This window comes from Dipodomys spectabilis, unplaced genomic scaffold (assembly GCF_019054845.1).
Source record: "Dipodomys spectabilis isolate Male_0828 unplaced genomic scaffold, ASM1905484v1 ptg000505l, whole genome shotgun sequence".
In the NCBI taxonomy this organism is placed as follows: domain Eukaryota; kingdom Metazoa; phylum Chordata; class Mammalia; order Rodentia; family Heteromyidae; genus Dipodomys; species Dipodomys spectabilis.
This window is the reverse complement of record NW_024871182.1, coordinates 410,720-431,154: the sequence shown is the minus strand read 5'-3', so window position 1 is coordinate 431,154 and position 20,435 is coordinate 410,720. Positions and strand designations below refer to the sequence as shown.

General features: G+C 38.6%; 1 protein-coding gene and 1 pseudogene across 1 annotated transcript; one reads left to right on the top strand and one right to left on the bottom strand.

Moving 5' to 3' along the window:
• The first annotated feature begins 2,158 nt into the window (after window positions 1-2,158).
• Window positions 2,159-15,969, top strand: LOC122099190 (vomeronasal type-2 receptor 116-like). Its single transcript, XM_042669805.1, has 6 exons — window positions 2,159-2,535; window positions 5,238-5,532; window positions 9,032-9,832; window positions 10,762-10,989; window positions 13,750-13,873; window positions 15,047-15,969. The coding sequence occupies exons 1-6, from the start codon at window positions 2,159-2,161 to the stop codon at window positions 15,967-15,969; spliced, it is 2,748 nt and encodes a 915-aa protein (XP_042525739.1).
• LOC122099192 lies at window positions 11,590-12,401 on the bottom strand (annotated as a pseudogene).
• Window positions 15,970-20,435: the final 4,466 nt, after the last annotated feature.

The window sequence follows — 20,435 nt, the reverse complement described above, 5'->3', positions numbered from 1 at the left end:
TTTAAGCTTTTTTATATTTATTTGTTCCAACAACAACAACAAAAGGATTTGACCTCTAATTCTAAATGTGTCTGATTTGACACTTTTCCAGGAATATCAAATTTAAAAGCCTTCCTCTAAGTTTAAAGGTAAATTTGATACTTTATACTAGTAAGTTCCATTAAGGTCTCTGAATATACTTGATTGATTCTTCAGTGTTTCATTATGGCCAAGTAACAAAACAGGATTTTTTCAATTCAAACAGATTTGGTAAAGTTTGATTTCTTGTGAAATATCATTGTTATGCATACTAACTCTCTTAAACTTAATGTGACTTTGAATTCTTTAAAATAACATGTATCTCTTCTCAAACTCCAGGGTAAACAGGCAGGCATTATGATCTGAAAAAGATTAGAAATCTCAATACAAAAAATATTAACAGATTCATCACAAACTAGGGGAAGAAACAAGACCAATAGCCAGGATGAAAACTTATAATGAAGTGAAGAAGAAAAAAAACTTAACACGTACCTTCAGATTCAAATATTTTTATTTAAAAAATTACCAGCAAGATTTGGGACAAATTTCAAGAATGATATGCACCATTATTATTACACACAAACATCATCCTTCCAGAGCAATGTATATTTTCACACAAATTTTGTCATTAATCCAAGGAAAAACACTATTTCCCAATTATACAAACTAAAGCAAGAAATGCTCACAAGCTAAGTTTTGTTTGTTGTTGCTTTTGTTGTTGTTGGAAGGTCTGTCTTTTTTGTGGTGGTCCTGGGGCTTGATCTCACAGCCTAGGCACTGTACCTGAGCTTCTCTATGTCAAGGCTAGCACGCTACCACGAACCACTTCCAGCTTTATTTATGTGGTACTGAGGAATCGAAAACAGAGTTTCACATGTGCTAGGAAAGCACTCTACCACTGAGCCACATTCCTAGGTCCTCCCTGAGCTTTTCTTGCTCAAAGGTAGAGCTCTACCACTGAAGCCACTCCATTTCCACCATTTTTTTTCCGGCTAATTGGAGGTAAGAAATCATGGAGTCCCCTGCCTGGGCTGGCATGAGTATGAAGGATGGCAGGGGTGAGCCACTTTCATTGGCCACAAAGGGTGCAGTACTGGGTTGTGTGCTGAGTGTGGAATGATGGGACAGGATGGTGTGCTGAGTGAGGGACCGGGTGGTACCCGTGGCCTGCCGACATTTAAGGAACTGAGGCCATGCCTGTCCTGTGCTCTTTTCCTGCACTCTCCTTGGTGATGCCTGTCTCTTCTGCACGTGGCACCTTTGTTCCGGGCTCTGTATGTCTGTCTGTCTGCTGCAGCCCCGCTGTAGACGCCTCGTGCTCAAACTGCCCGCATCCAAGTGCCCCAGATCCCCTCTCTGCAGGGCGACATCGACCCAAACCTGGGCCTCTTGCTGGCGCTGCTATTGCATCCGTCTGGAGCTGGCCTGGCCACCTCTGTGCCCCGTGGACCCGCACTTTTCACCCAGGTAGACTCAGCCCGTGTAGCCTTTCTCTAAAAGAAAGTGCGGTGTGCCTGCGTTGCACTTGGAGTCCATGGCGGTGTGGGTCGCTGTGGGGCTGGTGAGGGAGAACTGCATATGGTGCCACGTGGCCGCAGACTCACACACCATGTGCATGTGTACAGCGTGCAGTGAGAACAGTTGGCCCGAACCAGAAAGTGCAGATGGATACGGTGCTAGCAGTGACCTTGTACCCGCACCTTCACCTCCTGAGCCACATGCCCCCACGAACACCCGCCTGGACGCCCAGGAGCCTGGATGCACATGCAGGGGCCTCCAAGGAAACTTCCTGGAACCAGCTGGCTGCGTTTGGCAGGCATGACTAGATGCTGAATGGACCCTCGGGTGAGGCGCCCTTATGGCTTTGCTTGGCCTGCCACTGGCAGAGATCTTCCCCTTGCCATCACAGGGCCCAGTCGGCCTGAGCTCTTCAGAGGCAATCCTTTGTATGGTCCCAAATGGCTTTCGTGCATTACTTTCTTGACACAGATGTTGGACCACACCTATCAAAGACAACTTTGTCGCTGGGGACGCTCCATCTGCAGCCTTGGTGAAAATCCATAGTCCCTCGGGAGAGGAAGGGAAAGCCGAAAACATGTTTTCCAACTCTTGTTTTCACCCTGAACACAAGGCCGCAGACATGGAGCTCAGGGAAAAGATTTACACATTCCTCCTGGGGTTTCACGAGAGGGTTCAAGAAAGGAGCAGCTCTGCCAACAAAGACACGAAGCGCCTGTACTGCGGCATATGGATATACATACCTGACACTGTGGGACTCCTTTCCAGAGAGAATTTCACCTCGGCAGGTGCTTCAGGGATGAGCTCTTTAATGTTCACGCTCATTTTTCTCCAGCTTCCGCTGCTTGTCTGGTCCTGGGCTGGCACTGGCTGCTTGTCTACTATGAAGCAACGAGCACACCTGGATGGAGATGTGATGATTGCTGGGTTTTTCCCTCTCTACACTATGGGAGCAGATCACAGTAACAGTGATGCTTCCAGGCAACAAGAAAACAAGCCGTAAGTAACTCATCTTTTTATTTTCATTAGCTTTTTTTTTGTTCTCAGGATAGACAATAGCTGAGGGAACTCTAGTGAACAGATGAATGAATGTTCTGTGTTTTCTATACCCTGACCTCCCATTCTCATTGGACCAGAAATAGCTTACTTTTATCTTGCATCTACTCTGGAGAAATTTTCTGCCTGTTAGTAGGAGAGGACTTGGTTTCCTTTCTTTCTGGGACTGTGACCCCTTCACTTTGTTCCAGCATCCCTGCATTTCCTCCATCCCAGCTGTCCTTGGCAAGGATGGAAGACATGTTGTAGCAAACAACCTCTGTCAGTGGCACAAGGTCTGTACTAAAAGGCAGCTGACACATTTCCATCCAAATAGACCAGTGTTTGAAAAAACTTATTTGCTATCACTTATATTTTGAGGACATTGATTAAAAACATCTTATTGTAGACTGGTGGCACTTGACTCTAATCTTAACTACTCAGGAAGCTGGTATCTGAGGATAGAGACTTGTAGTAAACCTGGGCATAAAAAAAAATTGTGAGAGCTTTATCTCCAATTAACCACCTAAACCTGGAAGGAGATCTGTAGGTCAAGTGGCAGAATGCTGGCTTTGAGAAACTCAAGGACAGTATCTAGGATCTGACATCACACACAAACACACACACTCAACTTATACTCTCTCTTTTACTGTAGACAAGTAGTTACTGTTACAAACTAGGCACTGTTATTATTTTGTTGTCAGATATGCTCCAAAATCCAAACATAAACAGGCATTATAAAAGATCCCTTACGAGATAATTTTATCTGCCCATCATGAGTACTGTTTTACTTGTGCATATTCTATCCTTGGTTTTGGTCTGTACCTGATGGTCTCAGTAGTAAATGGCTATAGAAAAGAAAAGAAAAGCAAAATGTCTATACTGAACTTCAAAAAATTCTATCAGCATATTCCACACCTATTGGAAAACAGAATACCATTGCCTCTATCATTTTCATTTTTTTTCAAGTGCATGTATGATAAGTGTACCCTGAGGTAGCTAGCTTCCCACAGTTGGGAGACAAGGTGGGAGGGATGAAAATTATTGTCTTCCCTGCTATATAAGATATATATCTTTATCTTTTTATCTTACTGGTATGTTTGTTTATCATTTTTTTTTCTTTTGTGCTGGTTTTGGGAACCCAGGTTGTGGACCCTGTCCCAGAATTTTTTGCTAAAGACTAGTGCTCTATCACAAATGCCACAGCTCCACATCTGGCACTTTTTGGTTGTTAAATGGGGATTATCAGTCACAGACATCACTGCCCAATATGTGTTCAAAACATAATCCTCAGGTCTCAGAATCCTGAGTAGCTAGGACTCCAGGCATGTAACATCAGTGCCTATCTTAGCATATTTGACTTATTCCCCATATTTGACTTATCTGCCCATATTATAGTCATTTTCTCTTTTCATGACCATTTTTATACCTTGTCCCCCATCCTTTATCCTCTTCCATATCTCTCATTTCTTTTGTTATTTTCCAATTTATTTAGGTCCTTAGAATTACAGGTATGAGCAGATAATGTTTTGCTTTTTCCCCATGCTTGATTGGCCTTTTCTCTCAAGGCTGATGCTCTATCACTTGAGCCCACACCTTCACTTCTGGATTTATGTTGGTTAACTAGAGATAAGAGTGTAAATGTGCTTTCTGTCCCACGTGTCTTTGACTCAGGATCTGTAGAGATCAGCATCCTGATCAGTTAGGGTTACAGGTAGGGGGCATTAATTACTTGAGATACTTCCAATTTTTTATTTTTATATACCATCACCAAAAACGCAATTGTTTTGGATTTAAAAATTTTTTATTTTGTGAATTATTACACACTATATTGTGAAAGGGTTCATTGCAACATTAAATACATGCACACAGTACTCTTGGAATAAATTTACTTCCATGTTTATGTATATGCTACTAAAATTAAGCAATGACTTTAGGTAGAAATATACGAGAATGACCAATAGGACTCTAAGTTATATATCGATGAATATATTTTAAAAGTCATCAATGAAATGAGAAGCCTCTCATGGCATTTGAGAAGAACTTTACCAAGACAGAAATAAACAATGAAAATATAAACTTATTTATCACCATAGAACCCTGTAAGGTAATAATATACAATCTCTTTCCTTACAATGTATTCTTCTTAAACTGGATGTTGCAGGTATTTAATTAACAAATTAGTTAAAATATCTGAAGTATCTACTTCTTAGTGTCTACCACAGGGAAAGCAACATTTAAATACCGTGTTTCCAGCATGTACCTCAAGTTCAGATCATATGTCTTGAGCTTTTATACCCGTAATATCATCATAACATAAACTAACTCAAAACATAATGTTATTCACATAGGTGGAGCTCATTACTACAAGATAAAGGCAATAGAATATTTGGTATCCCTAAAAGCCTATTTCATATTTAATGGCAAAGAGGTTTTTGCTGTGGTGCATGTGGTAATGGAGAATAAACAAAATCTCTTTCAGCTTAAGTAAGTTTCTTAGTCTCATTCATGTCCTTATCTAATCCTTTATAAAAGCATAAGACACAACATTGACATTCCATTCCAATTGAAGGTAATAGTTTAAAATATCTATTGAAAGAGAAGCAATCATTTTATTCAGCAAAGTCATAAGGCTTGACATACTCCTCTTAAATTTGATGCTCATTTCCCAGGTTTATCTTCAAGAACTACCAGTTTGTTTTGGCCTTGACTTTTGCGATTGAAGAGATCAACAAAAACCCTTATCTTTTACATAACTTGACTCTGGGGTTTGATATCTATAATGTTGAATTTGAAGGTTGGAAAATACTTAAAAACCCCTTCATCAGCCTCTTTGGAAAAGACAACATTCCAAACTACTCCTGTATGAGAGAGAGTAAGTCTATAGCAGTACTGACAGGACCATCAGGATTAACATCTGCACAAATTGGGACATTTCTGGACCTCTACAAGTTTCCACAGGTGAGGATGGGAAGAGTGGAGCAATATTTTTAAAATGTCTCATTTGGTGAATTTATGAACCTATCAATTTTTATATCAAAGCGTACGAATTCAAGGTAATGGGAAATATAGTCCCACAGTTCAGCAGAGATAATGGAAAAAAAAGTAGAGCAAACAAATGTATTGTTAGAAGTTTTAAGCCTTATCAATTACTTTCTTTAAAAAATCAGGAAATGAAAAATGAATTTAAACTCTAAACATACTTTGAGCTGGGGGTGGTGGCTTAAAACTGTAATCGTAGTTATATGGAGATTTAATTAACCAAAAAAATCAGGAAGTAACTTGTGGTTCAAAATGTAGAGTGCTAGCCTTGAGACAAAAAGGCATGTAAGTGCATATGTTCCTAAGTTTATGTCCCTGCCTTAGCACACAAAACACACACACACACACACACACACACACACACACACACACACACACACGAACGATCATGGTATGATGTTGAATGAAGTAAGTTAGCCTCAGAAAGAGAAAGGGAACATATGTTCTCTTGTTTATGAAAGTTAACTCTAAAATATAAACATGAAACATAGACAACACATATATCCATTGCACATATACATGATTAAGCTATAAAGTATAGTACACATAGGGATGCATTCCATTTTATAAACTCCCTGGTCAAAAGGAAAGGAAGGAGATTCAGATCGATGGCATAGCAGGGAGTGCAACTGCAAATAGTCAGAATCCCTTAAAAACTACTGTGAATGCTAGGAGGCAAACATGATGTGTGCTTCAAGATACAAGTGCATTGGCTGTAAGAATTTTGCAGAAAGGCCCCTACAAAAGACATTGATGCACATAGCAGATGCAGCTGAAGTAAGGGTCCAGTCGCAAATGGATATGAAGACGAAGTTGTCTTTTCAGATTAGCTTACTAAGCCAACGCCAGCTTTAAACAGTGGAGGAGAAAAGTGACCATTTACATTTGTAACTAAGGAAGTAGCTGAAGCCACCTGTAACTGCCTTCTTAGTCAGGCTGAGCAGGCAGACAAGAAGGGAAAGTCAAGTCTGCAGCAGAATGGCTGATACTTGAGGAGTCTGGACGATATCTGATGAGTCTCATCAACTCTGCAGGAGAGTAAATGAGTGACTCCATGAATTGCTAACTCCAGCCCTGGAGATGAGGATGGGAGGTGTAGAGGAAACTTCATTTTTTGCAAGCTAGTTTAACAATTACTGTATTTTAATTCAGTCCTTGTTTTAAAAAAAACTTAAGTAATAATGTTGAAAGAGAAGAAATTTTAAATGAGAAAATTAATACATTTTAAATAATAGTTAAATCAAATTTAGCTTAATTTTCCCCTTTATTGTATTATATAGATGTTTAATTTGCTTGAGTTTCTTAAGAAGTAGATATTCTGTCCTTCTGATTTTATTGACAAAAAATACATAAATTGCTGTAATATAGTTTATAATGTATGGTATTGTATGTATGACTTTATTCAGTAGAAGAAGCCAAAGCAGCATGGGTATTACTCAATCATCTTTGGTCCAGATCTAGACTATATTCAGATATGCAGATTTGTTTCATATCAAATTGTTATGAAACAGATTCAAATGACATTTTGTGTTAGAAGAGCACTTTTTAAAAAAATCATCTTTTAAGGATAGATTCTGAAAATATCAACAAGGGAAGTAATCCTCATGTACACTTTTAAAATGGAAAATTAAAAAAAATCCACACATAACTTATTAAGGAACAATAAGGACTTCGAGAGGATGCCATGTGCTCCTGTGAGGAATAGCTCACCTGCACTAGGCGTCTGGTTTCCTTTCAGAGGTAATGCATGTTGGAACAGTTGTCATGTGGAAGTGAGAAGGCTGTGAAGAGAAGCACACACCATTACCTTGAGATAGGACAGAAGGGATCATATATAATAAGGATCAGGCCTAGCATGGTGCTTGGAAAGAGAAGTCAGGAATTTTGAGGTTGAACGAGATGAATTCAAGGAAGGATTTTTCACAGTTCCTTTTGTAGACTTTAGAACTGAGACATTCAGACAATACCTGTCTCTTACCTGATGTATTGTAAATGGGCCACTTAACAAAACTTTCAGAGCTGTAATGGGATTTCATTTTACAAGTAATCTTTAATATGGCTTACTTTAAGACAGTGAGTTATTAAGATAAAATTGTGTGTTTTCATATAACTAACATAACGAAAATCATTTTCAGTAATTAAAGGTATCTATGAATTTAAGAGCTTATTGTAATAGTAGTCTTGACTTAATGACAGGAAAAAAACCATGTTGCAATTTAGACATTTTGTTAGTTCCTTAATCCTCAGTAATTATTAGCATATGATTTTATATTTCCTCCAAGGACTATAGTTGTGTGTATTAACTGTGTATGTATGTTCACATGAACATGAAAGATGCACCCAATAGAAAAAATACAAAAGAGGATTCCATTATTGATGTAAGAATCCTTTTTAAATGTAGATAATGCAGATGTTCTTAGCACCTTATTCTATTATGTCTAATTAAAATGTATAAATGTAAATTAGTGTAAGGATAAAATATGTAATCAAGTTATTTTTAAACAGATTGTATTAAGTTTTTGGTCTAAGCCTAAACTTTATTCATTTTGTATATACTTTAATTCTAATTACCCCATTGTGAAGTGTATTTATATACAGTGTGCAGAAATGCTTATGAAGTTCTTATTTCATTGTAGATTATGTATGATGGCATTGCTTAAGAATGGCTTGCTTGTAAAAATTTAAAGGTGCAATGAGATGCTACTGCTTTTTGATTTTCAAGAAACAAAAATATTAACCTTTTCTTCCTGTGTAATACTTATTAAACAACTTTTTGTATTTAGTCATTTGCATCAAACTGCTGAACAAGATTAATACTCACATTTAATTCAACTATTTTAAAAGACTATTTGGGGAGGGCTGGGTATACTTTTTTAGTTCTATTTACATCCCAAAGTAGAAAATATTAAATTTATATTTCCTAGAGCTATTAAAAATATCCCTTTCTATATTGTAAAAACAGGACAGGAAAGAAAATCATACATAAAATAAACGTTTATACTATTCTGTAAAAAATACTCCCTAGTCAACTAACAGTATAAAAAATAAACACCAGAAAAACGAAGCGTAAATTATCTTAGAGGTATAAGTGTTAAGGGAATGTTCAAAGGAGGAGAGAAATAGGTAGCACATGATTGGAAAAACACGATGCAATATTCCATGTACATATGTAAAAATGGAACTAAGAAGATCAGGGAATGTGCAGGATTGTTATAGATGGGAAGAGCTGATGGAAATAATGACAAAGTTCAAGAGGAACTGTATGAGCAAATGGATATGTCATAAAATGTTAAAAATTATTTTTTGAAATACTGAAAGAAAAACCTACCTTCCACTTACTTCAACTGATTACATGACCTACATTGTGTTGCATAGAAATCTTCACATTCATGAAGGATCCAATTCTCATTCCTTTTAGCTTACTTTTGGACCTTTGGATCATGCCCTGAGTGATCATAAAAAATTTCCTGCTCTCTATCAGATGCCCTCAAAAGACACATCAATAGCCACTGCCATGGTCTCCTTACTGCTTCACTTCAGCTGGAACTGGATAGGCCTGTTAACTTTTCAAGATGAGAATGGCTTGTGGATTGTTCCTGAATTGAAAAAAGAGATGGTCAAGAACAGAATTTGCATAGCCTTTGAGATAACAATACCAAACTATACCCTGTCATTAAAATTCATGGCACTTTATACTGAGATTAATAAATCTTCAGCAAATGTCCTAATCATATATGGTGATAATGAATCCATACTATATTTGATGATGTGTGTTGAGGAATATTTCATAAAAGGAAAAGTTTGCATCATGAACTCACATTGGGCTTTAACCACAAGGAGGAGATATTTCATGCAAGGGTCATTCCATGTACCTCTCATTTTTTCACACCATCACCCAGATATTTTAGGTTTCTCAGATTTTGTCAAACCAGTTAATCCTTCCAAGTACCCAGAAGACTTTTTCCTAGCGATACTGTGGTTTCTGTCTTTTAATTGCTCAGATTCAGAGTCTGACTGTGTAACATGGGAGAACTGTCCTCATGAAGCCTCCTTGGATTGGTTGCCTGAACACATTTTTGACATGACTATGTCTGGAGAAAGTTACCATATATACAATGCTGTGTATGTTGTGGCCCAGGCCCTCCATGAGATGCTTCTTCATCAAACAAAACTACAAACAATGGGAAATGGAAAGGGGACAGTAACTTCCCCTGCACAGGTAACATATTCTGCTTCAGGTGTCACATAGCATGAGAAAAGTCACTTCTTAGATGGTTTTCTTAGCATATGAAATTAAATATTTCAGGCATTTTTCCAATACACTAGAAAATATACTTGTGTAAATGCCTGTGAGGTACACTAGACATGTGTTAATATGCTCTTCAGGAAAAGCAGGCTAGTAACAAAGAAAAAATTAATTCTGTGTTCCATCAATTTTTTCAGTTACAAGTAGCTTCAAGATACATATAGCTCAGGTTTTCAAAACTATCAATGCATTTTTCCCTATGAGTCCCTTCCACATTAGCAAAGAATAACCTGCTGAAAAAAATTATCCATATATCATAGTTAATCTAGTTTCATTCTATTATAGGTAGTTATTATATAGCCAGCATAAACTATAGACATGCATAAAATTAGTGCTTCTGGCAAACTGAACTGAAAGATGTTTCATACGTCACCATTTACATGGAACTGAGCTCTCTTGAGGAGAGGCTTTCTATCATTGTGAATTCAGAAATATCATATTTATTCCTCCATATTGTCTTCTGATGTACTTCATTAGGTGTCTCTGTTATTTTTAAATTCTCAACCAGAAAAAAAGGCAATCAGAAGCTTTTCTTTCTTTCTTTTTTCTTTTCACTTTTTTTTTTTTTTTTTTTTTTTGCGGGCCGTGGGCCTGAACTCTGGGCCTGGGCACTGTCCCTCAGCTCTTCAGCTCAAGGCTAGTGCTCTACCACTTGAGCCACAGCACTACTTCCAGCTTTTGCCATTTCTGTGGTGCTGAGGAATCGAACCCAGGGCCTCATGCATGCAAGGGAAGCACTCTAAAACTGAGCCACCTTCCCACCCCCCAGAAGCTTTTCTTATATTAGGTTTTCTGTCCTAACTCCGGGATATACTTTGCCAAAAAATGATGTCTCTTTTTAGCTACATTATTTTCTGAAGAATATCCAATTTCAAAATCCTGCTGGAGATCAAGTGATTTTGGAAGAGAAAAAGAAATTGGAGGCAGAGTATGACATTGTAAACATTTGGAATTTTCCAGAAGGTATTGAACTTATGGTGAAATTAGGAAAGTTTTCTCCATATGCGCTACATGGTCATCAACTGTTTCTATCTGAAGATATGATAGAATGGGCCATAGGAACTACAGAGGTGGGTTAGATTTAATTGTAATTTTTTCATGATTTAATATATAATATTTATTTTTTGGTACTGAGATGTGAACTCATGGTTATTCAACTTCCTTGCTAATTTAGGCTAATTAATTGGAAATGGGAATCTTGTGGTCTTTTTTGATAGTTTTGAACTGAGGTCTTCTAGATTTCAGTGTTGGAAATAGCTAAGATAACAGGGATGAGCCACTGATACCTGGTTTTAGTTATTTTAAGAACAATATTCAAAAGTATTAAGTATCCCATAACTTGCCAGTTAGAATTGTGAAACCTGAAAGATTGTTTCAATTGTCACTTTATTGGAAGATGGTAAAATTAGTTACCAAATTAAACTGTAACTTGGTAATAATCCTAAATTACAACAAATTTTAATTAAAGCAAACTGCTTATTCAAAAGTGATCAATCAAATAACTAAGCTCAAAAGGCAGAATAAAAATGAGAAATTTGACTGGCCAATAGTTAGTTCACTAAATAAAATTTGAACTTTTCCTTTTTAAGAAAGGTAAACGGATTTCCACAGATAGTAATACAGAAAGATTTTGCATATAGACTAATTTCCATTCAGTTAACTTTTTTAGAGATTTCTGTTGGAAGATTCATTTACATAACTGGCTGTGCTTGAGCCTTCTTTGCAAGCATCTTTAGGTCTGTGATACACATGGGAATTGTCTCCTTTTCCTGCTGTGCAGAGCTGCTCTGCATCACACGGTCCTCCACCCAGTTTATCATGTGTTCTTGCTCCTTTTGATGCATCATATTCTGCACAGAGATATGGTAGTCCATGTGATTTTTTACCTCCTTGTATACTCTATGCAGCCGGTCCCTGTAAGTAACCTCCAAGGCCATAGCAATGTTATTCCTTTGGACATCAAAAAGGTAGTGGCGTTTCTGAACCAGTGCCTACTGTGACTTCTCTGTATTAATTGCTTCCTGGATTTGTTTGCTAGAACCCTGTTTCACCTCTTCTAGTTGGGCAATTTTTTGCGCATTGATTTTATCAATAAATTCTGCAAACGAGGTTCCATACTTTTTAATAGCATAGATCATTAAGCCTAGTAATGATATGCCAGAGAAGGTCTCTGGAGTAATCACATATATTTCTTTAGATAGAAAATACAAGATAAGCCCAGTTCCAAGCACATAGGGTCCTGTTACACCAGTTTTAGGATAAAGAAACTGGAAGAATTCCTCTGGAATTAGCCCCATATGTACTTTTCCTCCATATTCAGGAAGAGGTGGTAGAGGGGAAAAACTTGGCTGCGTAGTGTGAAAGATTCTTTTTGTCTGTAATACCCCCGGTCCTAGGAGGGCTGCGTTCTTCAGACAGGGAGCCGCGGCGCCGACGGCAGAGACTGCCACCCGGGACAACATGGTCAGCAAACGTCCCCACCGCAGCCTAATTGTAATGTTTTTAAGAACACATAAGTAATCGAAGTATACCCTTCACATAGAAATTTACTGCTGTAATGCTACCTACTCAGGTGATTGAGACATGAAGACCATGATTTGAAGACAGTCCAAGTAGGAACTCCTGTGAGACTCTTATCTTCATTTAATCACCAAAATAGCAAGTGTGGGTGCTAGAAGCTACTGCTATATACTCAGGAGATTGACATCCTCAGATATAAGATTATGGGTCAGTTTAAAGTCTGATCTGGTGGAAAAATCTGTGAAACTCATCTCAATTGACCACCAAAGCTCAATTTATTCTGTGAATCAAATGGTAGAGTCCTAAACTTAAGCAAATAATACCCAAGGTCAGTGCACATATCCTGAGTTGAAATCCCAGGATAAACATTAAAAAAGAAATGAAGAGCTCCTAATGTTGATTTACGATATTGTCATAAAACACAAGTTGCATATTTCTAGCACTGTGACAAAGTATCCAAGCAAGCATTTTATGTGGCTGAAAGGTTAATTTTGCTCCCTTCTATGGAGGTTTCATTCAGTGGTTATTTGGCTTGCGGCTTAGACATCTTTGATGAGAAGCATCATTGAAAGAGTATATGTGAAAGGACTCTCCTTTCATGGCTATTGGAAAAATATGAAGAAAATATGGTGGGTATGATGTTCATAGAACATTCTAAAAGTGTGGTCTCTGTATTATTTACATCATAGTGTTAATGCTTCAAAAACGGAATGCTCCTCTTTGCTCTTCACAATTTCACATATGAATAGAAGAAAACAATTCAGGAAGCTATAAGAGGCTGGCCAAGAACATTTACTTTCCACTATTAATCTCTAATCTTTTAAAGGTCTCACACTTTTCAGTGTTTCAACAGTTTATGGATCAAGGCTATAGCATTGAAGACTTTTGTGATCATGTAACATGGAAACTATGACAGCATTAATTGTACTGGCTGAATTTATGTGCATAAAAATACTCTGCTTAGTAATCCTATTCTTCATGCTACATGTGTCTCTGTGTTCCTGTCCTGTGTCCTGTCTTCTGGCTCATCTCCAGTCATCATGGCATCCCAATTCATTGTTCCATAGGTGCTGAATTGGTTTGTTGGTATTGTTTTTGTTCTCTCGTTCCTCGCTGGCCTGTTTCCTAACGATTTTAAGTATGTTTGGGGGCTGCAGGCCTTTGTAATGATGGGCTACATACAGCCTGCTAACTGTTTAATAAAGACTACAAGATTCTATTAAAATAGTCCAATTCTTTAAAACAATGGACTTTTGGGGATGTTAGGTAAAACTCTGAAGAGTTACTGATACATATCAGATTTCCCTCAGCCTCCTCAGTCTGTCTGCAGTGAGACTTGTGGTCCTGGATTCAGGAAATCTCCTCAGGAGGGAAAAGCTGCCTGTTGTTTTGATTGCATACCGTGCTCCGAAGATGGCATTGCGAATGGGACAGGTCAGTTCATGGATAAGGGAGAAATTCATACTCTCTTCTAGAGTGCCTCAATCCATGCTACTCAATTCAAAAAGTCATGTATTGGGATTGCAGAATCAAATTCTTCCTTCCTTCATTTATCAATTTAATTGTAACAAGGATGATAAAGCTTGTTGGAAAAAAAAAAAACAAAAAAAACAAAAGCTGAGTGCCGGTGGCTCATACCTGTAATCTTAGCTACTCAGGAGGCTGAGATCTGAGGATCCTGGTTCAAAGCCAGCCTCACAGGAAAGTCCATGAGACTCTTATCTCCAATAAACCACTAGAAAACCTGAAGTGGTGCTGTGGTCAAGCACTCACCTTGAGATGAAGAGCTGAGGGACAGAGCCCAGGCCCTGAGTTCAAGCCCCACAACTGACCAAAAAAAAAAATAAAACACAACAAATCATTGGCTCTGAATTACATATAAGATTTTTTTTCCACTCTTGTATGCATGTTTATTCAGCTACTCAGTAATATGTTTAACTGCTATCATATTGCATGCAAATCCTTGTTAAAGGTCTTCATATTCTTCAAAATTATCTTTAAAACACAAAGAAAATGCCAATTTGAGCATCTTTACTTCCTTGTGTCCAGAACTGTTCTTGAAACAGAACAAGTGCTATGACTTGAGTTTGAGGTAAGAACGAGAAACAAGTGTTGTGCATAGCATGATTTTTATAGCTTCAAAAAGTGATTTAATTCTTTGTTCTCCATCACTTTACATAGGCATAGGAGAGACAAATATAAAACTTCAAGGAAGGGTCACGCTGCTATTATTTATATTGTGCAGAGACATAGAGCAAAGTGCAAGTTTACTATACATGGTATTGAATGTGGTATTTGAGTTGTGCCCTGAGGCTCAGGATTATTAGGCAGCAAGAAGAGTTACTGAAAACAATTGTGAAGATATTGGAAATGACAATAAATAATGTGTGATATTCGCTACAAGTAAAAAAACTTTCAATTTGACTTTAAAAATGTAGGAAAAAGTGTGGAAACATATTAAAGACACAAAAAATAGTACTGAGCATGTCTGCTAATACTTAGTAAAATTTATCTTATCCTCGTATTAACAGGTAATCTCCATGTAGGGATTTCCTGATTTCCTCTTAAATAGTGAAATGATCTAATGAGACTTTGACTTCTCCCCAGATATGGACCAGTGTCTAAAGTGTCCAGATCATCAGTATGCCAACACAGAGAGAAACCAGTGCCTCTTAAGAACTACAACTTTCCTGGCTCATGGAGAACCCTTAGGAATGGCCTTGGCCTCCATGGCTCTTTCTTTATCTATACTCACAACAGTTGTTCTTGGGGTCTTTGTGAAACACAAGAACACTCCCATTGTCAAGGCTAATAACCAGGCTCTCAGCTACATCCTACTCATCTCCCTCATCTTCTGCTTCCTCTGTTCCTTGCTCTTCATTGGCCGTCCCAATACAGTCACCTGCATTCTACAGCAGACCACATTTGGAGTTGTGTTCACTGTAGCTGTTTCTACTGTCTTGGCCAAAACTGTAACTGTAGTTCTGGCCTTCAAGGTCACTTCTCTAGGGAGAAGGATGAGGTGGCTGCTGCTATCCGGGGCTCCTAACCTCATCATCCCCATCTGCACCCTGATCCAGGTGACTCTTTGTGGAATCTGGCTGGGAACCTCTCCTCCCTTCGTGGACACAGACGCACACTCTGAACATGGCCACCTCATCATCCTGTGTAACAGGGGCTCCCTCACTGCTTTCTACCGGGTCCTGGGATACCTGGGCTTCCTGGCTCTGGTCAGCTTCACTTTGGCTTTCCTGGCCAGGAACCTTCCTGACACCTTCAATGAGGCCAAGTTCCTGACCTTCAGCATGCTGATGTTCTGCACTGTCTGGCTCATTTTTCTGCCTGTCTACCACAGTGCAAAAGGAACGGTCATGGTGGCTGTTGAGGTCTTCTCTATCTTGGCATCTAGTGCTGGGCTACTGGGATGCATCTTTGCTCCAAAATGCTATATCATCTTGTTAAGGCCAGATAGAAACCTTCTGCATGGCTTCAGGGACAAAACACATACTCAGAGAAATAAATTCTCTTAAGATAAAACATTTTTGTTCAGCTGCATTCCTCTTTCCATCATACATCAGTTTGTATTGTAGGTATCACTTCAAATAATAAGTGAATCTTACTCATTCTTCTACTAATGTTACAGACACAAATTGTAGCCAAAGACAGTTAAATTTGAGTTTTATTCTGTATAATTTTGTTTCTTTCTATTTACTCTGCACATAGCCCACCATCTCTAGCAGAATAGTTCACTGTTTTCTTCTTCTTCTTTTTTTTTTTTTTTTGGCTTTCTTAATCATTTGCCTAGAATTACTTTTTTTGATGCCAATCCTGAGGCTTGAACTTAATGCCTGTGTACTAACCCTGGGTTTTTTGTTCATCACTAGGACTTTACCACTTGAGTCACAGCTTCACATTTGGTCCTTCTGTAGTTAAGTACAGATGAGATTCTCATGGACCATTCTGCCCAGGTTGGATTCAAACCTTGATTAGCTAGGAATATGGACATTTTTCTCAATTTTAAAGTACAATAACTTCCTGCATGCACATCACGATGCTGCTTAAACCTCAATGCAATTCTTTAACATTTTTCTCATAACAAAGTTCCAAGTTGTTATTTGCTCATTAGAGTTTACTTTAACACTTATGTATTTCTGCTTTGTGCAATATTCTTCAATATGTTTTGTTTCCATTCCCTTCTATTCTCTCTTTTTTTATTCCATGTTCCTTCTTCCTTCTCTTTCCTGTCTGCTTTCTCCATGAGGTTTTAGAATTTCAACAATGTGTCTACAAAAATACACTTCAATTATATATAAAATGTATTGTAGGGCTGGGAAGATGGATCATTTTTAGAATGCTTGCCTTGCATGCATGAGCCCCTGGGTTCGATTCCTCCGCACCACATAATCAGAAAAACCTGGAAGTGGCACTGTGGCTCAAGTGGTAGTGCAATAACCTTGAGCTGTAGAACTGAGGGACAGCACCCAGGCCCAGAATTCAGGCCCCACGACAAAATAATGTATTGGAATCACAGCTGAGCAAAATATAGTTTCCTAATAGTTTGTTCATCCATGGCTACATATACTTTTCAACTTATCTTGTTTAATAACAAAAATATACACACCAAGTTATATACATTAGGTATAAGTACAATTTTATGTTATAAGTTGATGTTTTATCTCCTGATAAAAAGAAAATGCTACACTTCCCATCTTTAATTTGATACAAAATGCATTCATTATTTTAATCAAACTGATTTTTTGGGTTCTGTGCATGCTTAAACTATCAAATGATTGCTTAAGACATAAAGTCACATAAAACTAGTTCTGTCCGCACTCTTCTTTTATTCATTTCAAGTTTCTTCTGACGTTTCCATTTCTAATAGTTGGAAATATATCACTGTATTGGCAAAAAAGCTGATTGTGTTTCTATTAATTTTAAAAGGCATACTGCTTAGCACAAATTTCTAAATTGTTACTATTTTCATGAAGAGATGGCAACAATATTTCAGTTTCTATTGAAGATCAAATTTTATCTTTTATTGATTTCAATAATTACATAAATATGGTTTTATTAATATCATTGAGTGAGACACTGGTTACCCATTCATTAGCAATAAATCAAACTCATCACCACTTACGAGTTCCCCAATATCCACTATGCATAAGTGAAATTTCATATTGAATGTAAGGAAATAGAGCAGTTTATCAAGTCTGAGTTAGAAAACAAGTGATAGAATATGATCCTTAAGAAATTCTTACAATGTTGTGCAAATAGAGTCATTGTAGAGGTGAAGTTCTGGTGTTGCCATTGGTAATAATAAGGCACTAAAAACCACACAAGAAGACATTCAAAGGTATACACTACTAACTTGTGTGAGGGGTCATAAGATGAGCAGGCCACTTAAAGTGGTAGCAAGTATCCCAGGGAAGTGCATATTATAAAATTTTATATATGTATAGTGACTATTCCCTGACAGGGGAAAAGGTGTAAGTGGTCTGAGTCCACTAACAATTCCATAAGGTGATGTTCCCACACATTTGAACACCTTTTTTCAGGTTAGGCACAAAACACAGTGAAACTCTGTTACCATTATGAGTAAATGATGTCACGTACTTGCACCTTATATTTTCTCCTGGAAAGATACAGAAATCCATATTCTCATGGACAATTGAAAAAGGAATAGAAACAAAACACAACAACTGTTTTGTCTGCACAAAATTAAGGTCAAATGCAATCCAAGCTATCCATATGTGTGATAAAAAAAATAAGACTCAGCCTGGCACTGTTAAATGACACCTTTATTCATAGCTACTCGAGCTTGCAATTTGAGGATCATGGTTCAAAGCCAGCCCTGGCAAGACACTTAACTCCAATTAACCAACAAAGACCCAGAAATTGAGCTGTAGCTCAAAATGTAAGGGTACTCGCCTTGAACACAAAAGAGTTCATAGGCAGTGCTTATGCCCTGAGTTCAAGCCCCACTACTGATAAAATAAATCTGATGTTCAGATAGAGAACATACCATGTTTCCTAAAGTACACTGTTTACTAAAGGACAGTTGGTGGAAAAGAATAAAAATGTTCTGCCATAAGCCATCTATTTTTCAAGAAAAGACATGTGAATTTGAAGTGTGTTATCCTGAAAGGTTAGAGTATTTGAGGCAGTGACCATTTGTTGCTTGTTTCAGAGCAGAGCAACACGTGGTGCTAAACAATCTGATTGTGTGCCTTTATAAGACCTGCAAATCTTTAGCTTGGGGCTCTTCTCCTAGGCTTCCCTGTGTCAGAGAGTTGGACAAGGCCCGAGCTGCAGCCCGTTTAAATAAAACAGCTGTAGAGTCGGACTCTCGGTGGTCTTCTTGTGAGGGGTTCTGCGACCTTGGCATAACATATTAGTGGGGGCTTGTCTGGGATCCCACCCAAAGACCCGGGAGACCTCAGACTCTAAAGGTAAAACAGCGCTGTCTTTTTTAATTTGTCTTGTCCTGTCGTTTGTCTGTTTTACTTTCGTTTTTCCTTGTGAGAACGCCTGCTCCAATTCGTAAAGGGTTGTCCAAGTGGACGTGCTTGTACGACAACACTGGAGGAACTGGGAGAAATCCCAGATCCTCTTGTGGGGCGGGGGTAACTCTGCCATGTGGAGCAGGATCCTTGGATCCCCGCTGTGTGGAACGGGGAGTGGGGGTCCTTGGAACCCCGTCATTTGAAGCCTTTATTGTAATTGCCAGGCCTGTGTGTGTTTTGTTTGTACTGTTTATTAATTTTTGGGGGGGCTGTACGACTGACGGGACTGGAAACCATGGGCACCACTCCATCTAGCCTCCTAGACTTACAAAAAGAAACTAAGAAAGAGGAAAAGAAATTATACCCCCCGGTTTTTCAGGGAGATAACTTGGAAGAAGAAATGTTTCCTCCCCCATACTCCCCTTCCCAGGTTCCTTTTGCAGAAGCTGAGAATGAGCAAGAGGAGGAGGGAGCTATAGAACCCTCGTCAACTGCCCTTAAAGTTTCTGAGGAGCCAGTCACTTGAAAACGCCATGGTATCAACCCCCCTTCTAATGCAGCTGTTTTTCCCTTACACACCGAAGGTCCTGTGGATGTGGATCGTCAATAGCAACTCCAATATTGGCCATTTTCTACCGGTGATCTATACAATTGGCACACCCAAAATGCCCCCTTTTCTGAGAAACCCCAGGATTTAATTCATTTGCTTGAAAGTATTCTCTTTACTCATCAGTCCACTTGGGATGATTGCAGTCAGCTTTTACAGGTCCTTTTTACCACCAAAGAGAGAGACTGTATCCAAGAGGTGGCCCGTAAATGTATCCCTGGCCCCACAGGAGCACACATAATGAATCCTGTCCTGATCGCTGCCTATTTTCCTGAAATCTGACCAACATGGGACTACAATATGGTTGAAGGTAGGGAGTGACTCCTTGTCTACCACCAGGATCTGTTGGCAGGTCTCAAGTTGGCAGCTCGCCGACCTACTAATATGGCCAAGGTTTATGATGTAAGACAGGGAGGAAGAGAAAGTCTGGCAGCATATCTTGAGAAGCTCATGGAAGCTTTTAGTCAATATATCCCATATGATCTTGAGACCCAGGGGTTGGCTCAGATGATTATGTTTGCCTATATAAATCAAGCTGCACCAGATATAAAGAGAAAGTTGCAGGCTCTAGACAAACTTGGTGAAAAGTCTATTAGGGATCTAGTAGCCGTGGTGGAAAAGGTTTACAATAAGAGAGATACAGAGGAACAAAGGCAGGAAAGGAAGGACCGAGAATGTGAAATTGAACGTGAAAAGAGAGACCGGGCCAAAGAAAAGAGGCCAGACTTGTTGGATTGGCACTATCACATGTTGAACATACCTGGTTCAACGACAGCAGCAGTTTCATTCGAGAGAGAAAAAGGTATGCAGACGCAGCAGTCACCATGGACACTGAGATAGTGTGGGCAAAAGCACTCCCCCAGGGAACATCTACACTAACAAAAGC

Bases quoted from the DNA above. Each gene is read 5' to 3' on its own strand.
- LOC122099190 (XM_042669805.1), top strand. From the start codon at position 2,159: ATGGAGCTCAGGGAAAAGATTTACACATTCCTCCTGGGGTTTCACGAG. The intron at 5,533-9,031 runs GTGAGGATGGGA...CATTCCTTTTAG, and splicing joins ACCTCTACAAGTTTCCACAG to CTTACTTTTGGACCTTTGGA. The intron at 9,833-10,761 runs GTAACATATTCT...GTCTCTTTTTAG, and splicing joins CAGTAACTTCCCCTGCACAG to CTACATTATTTTCTGAAGAA.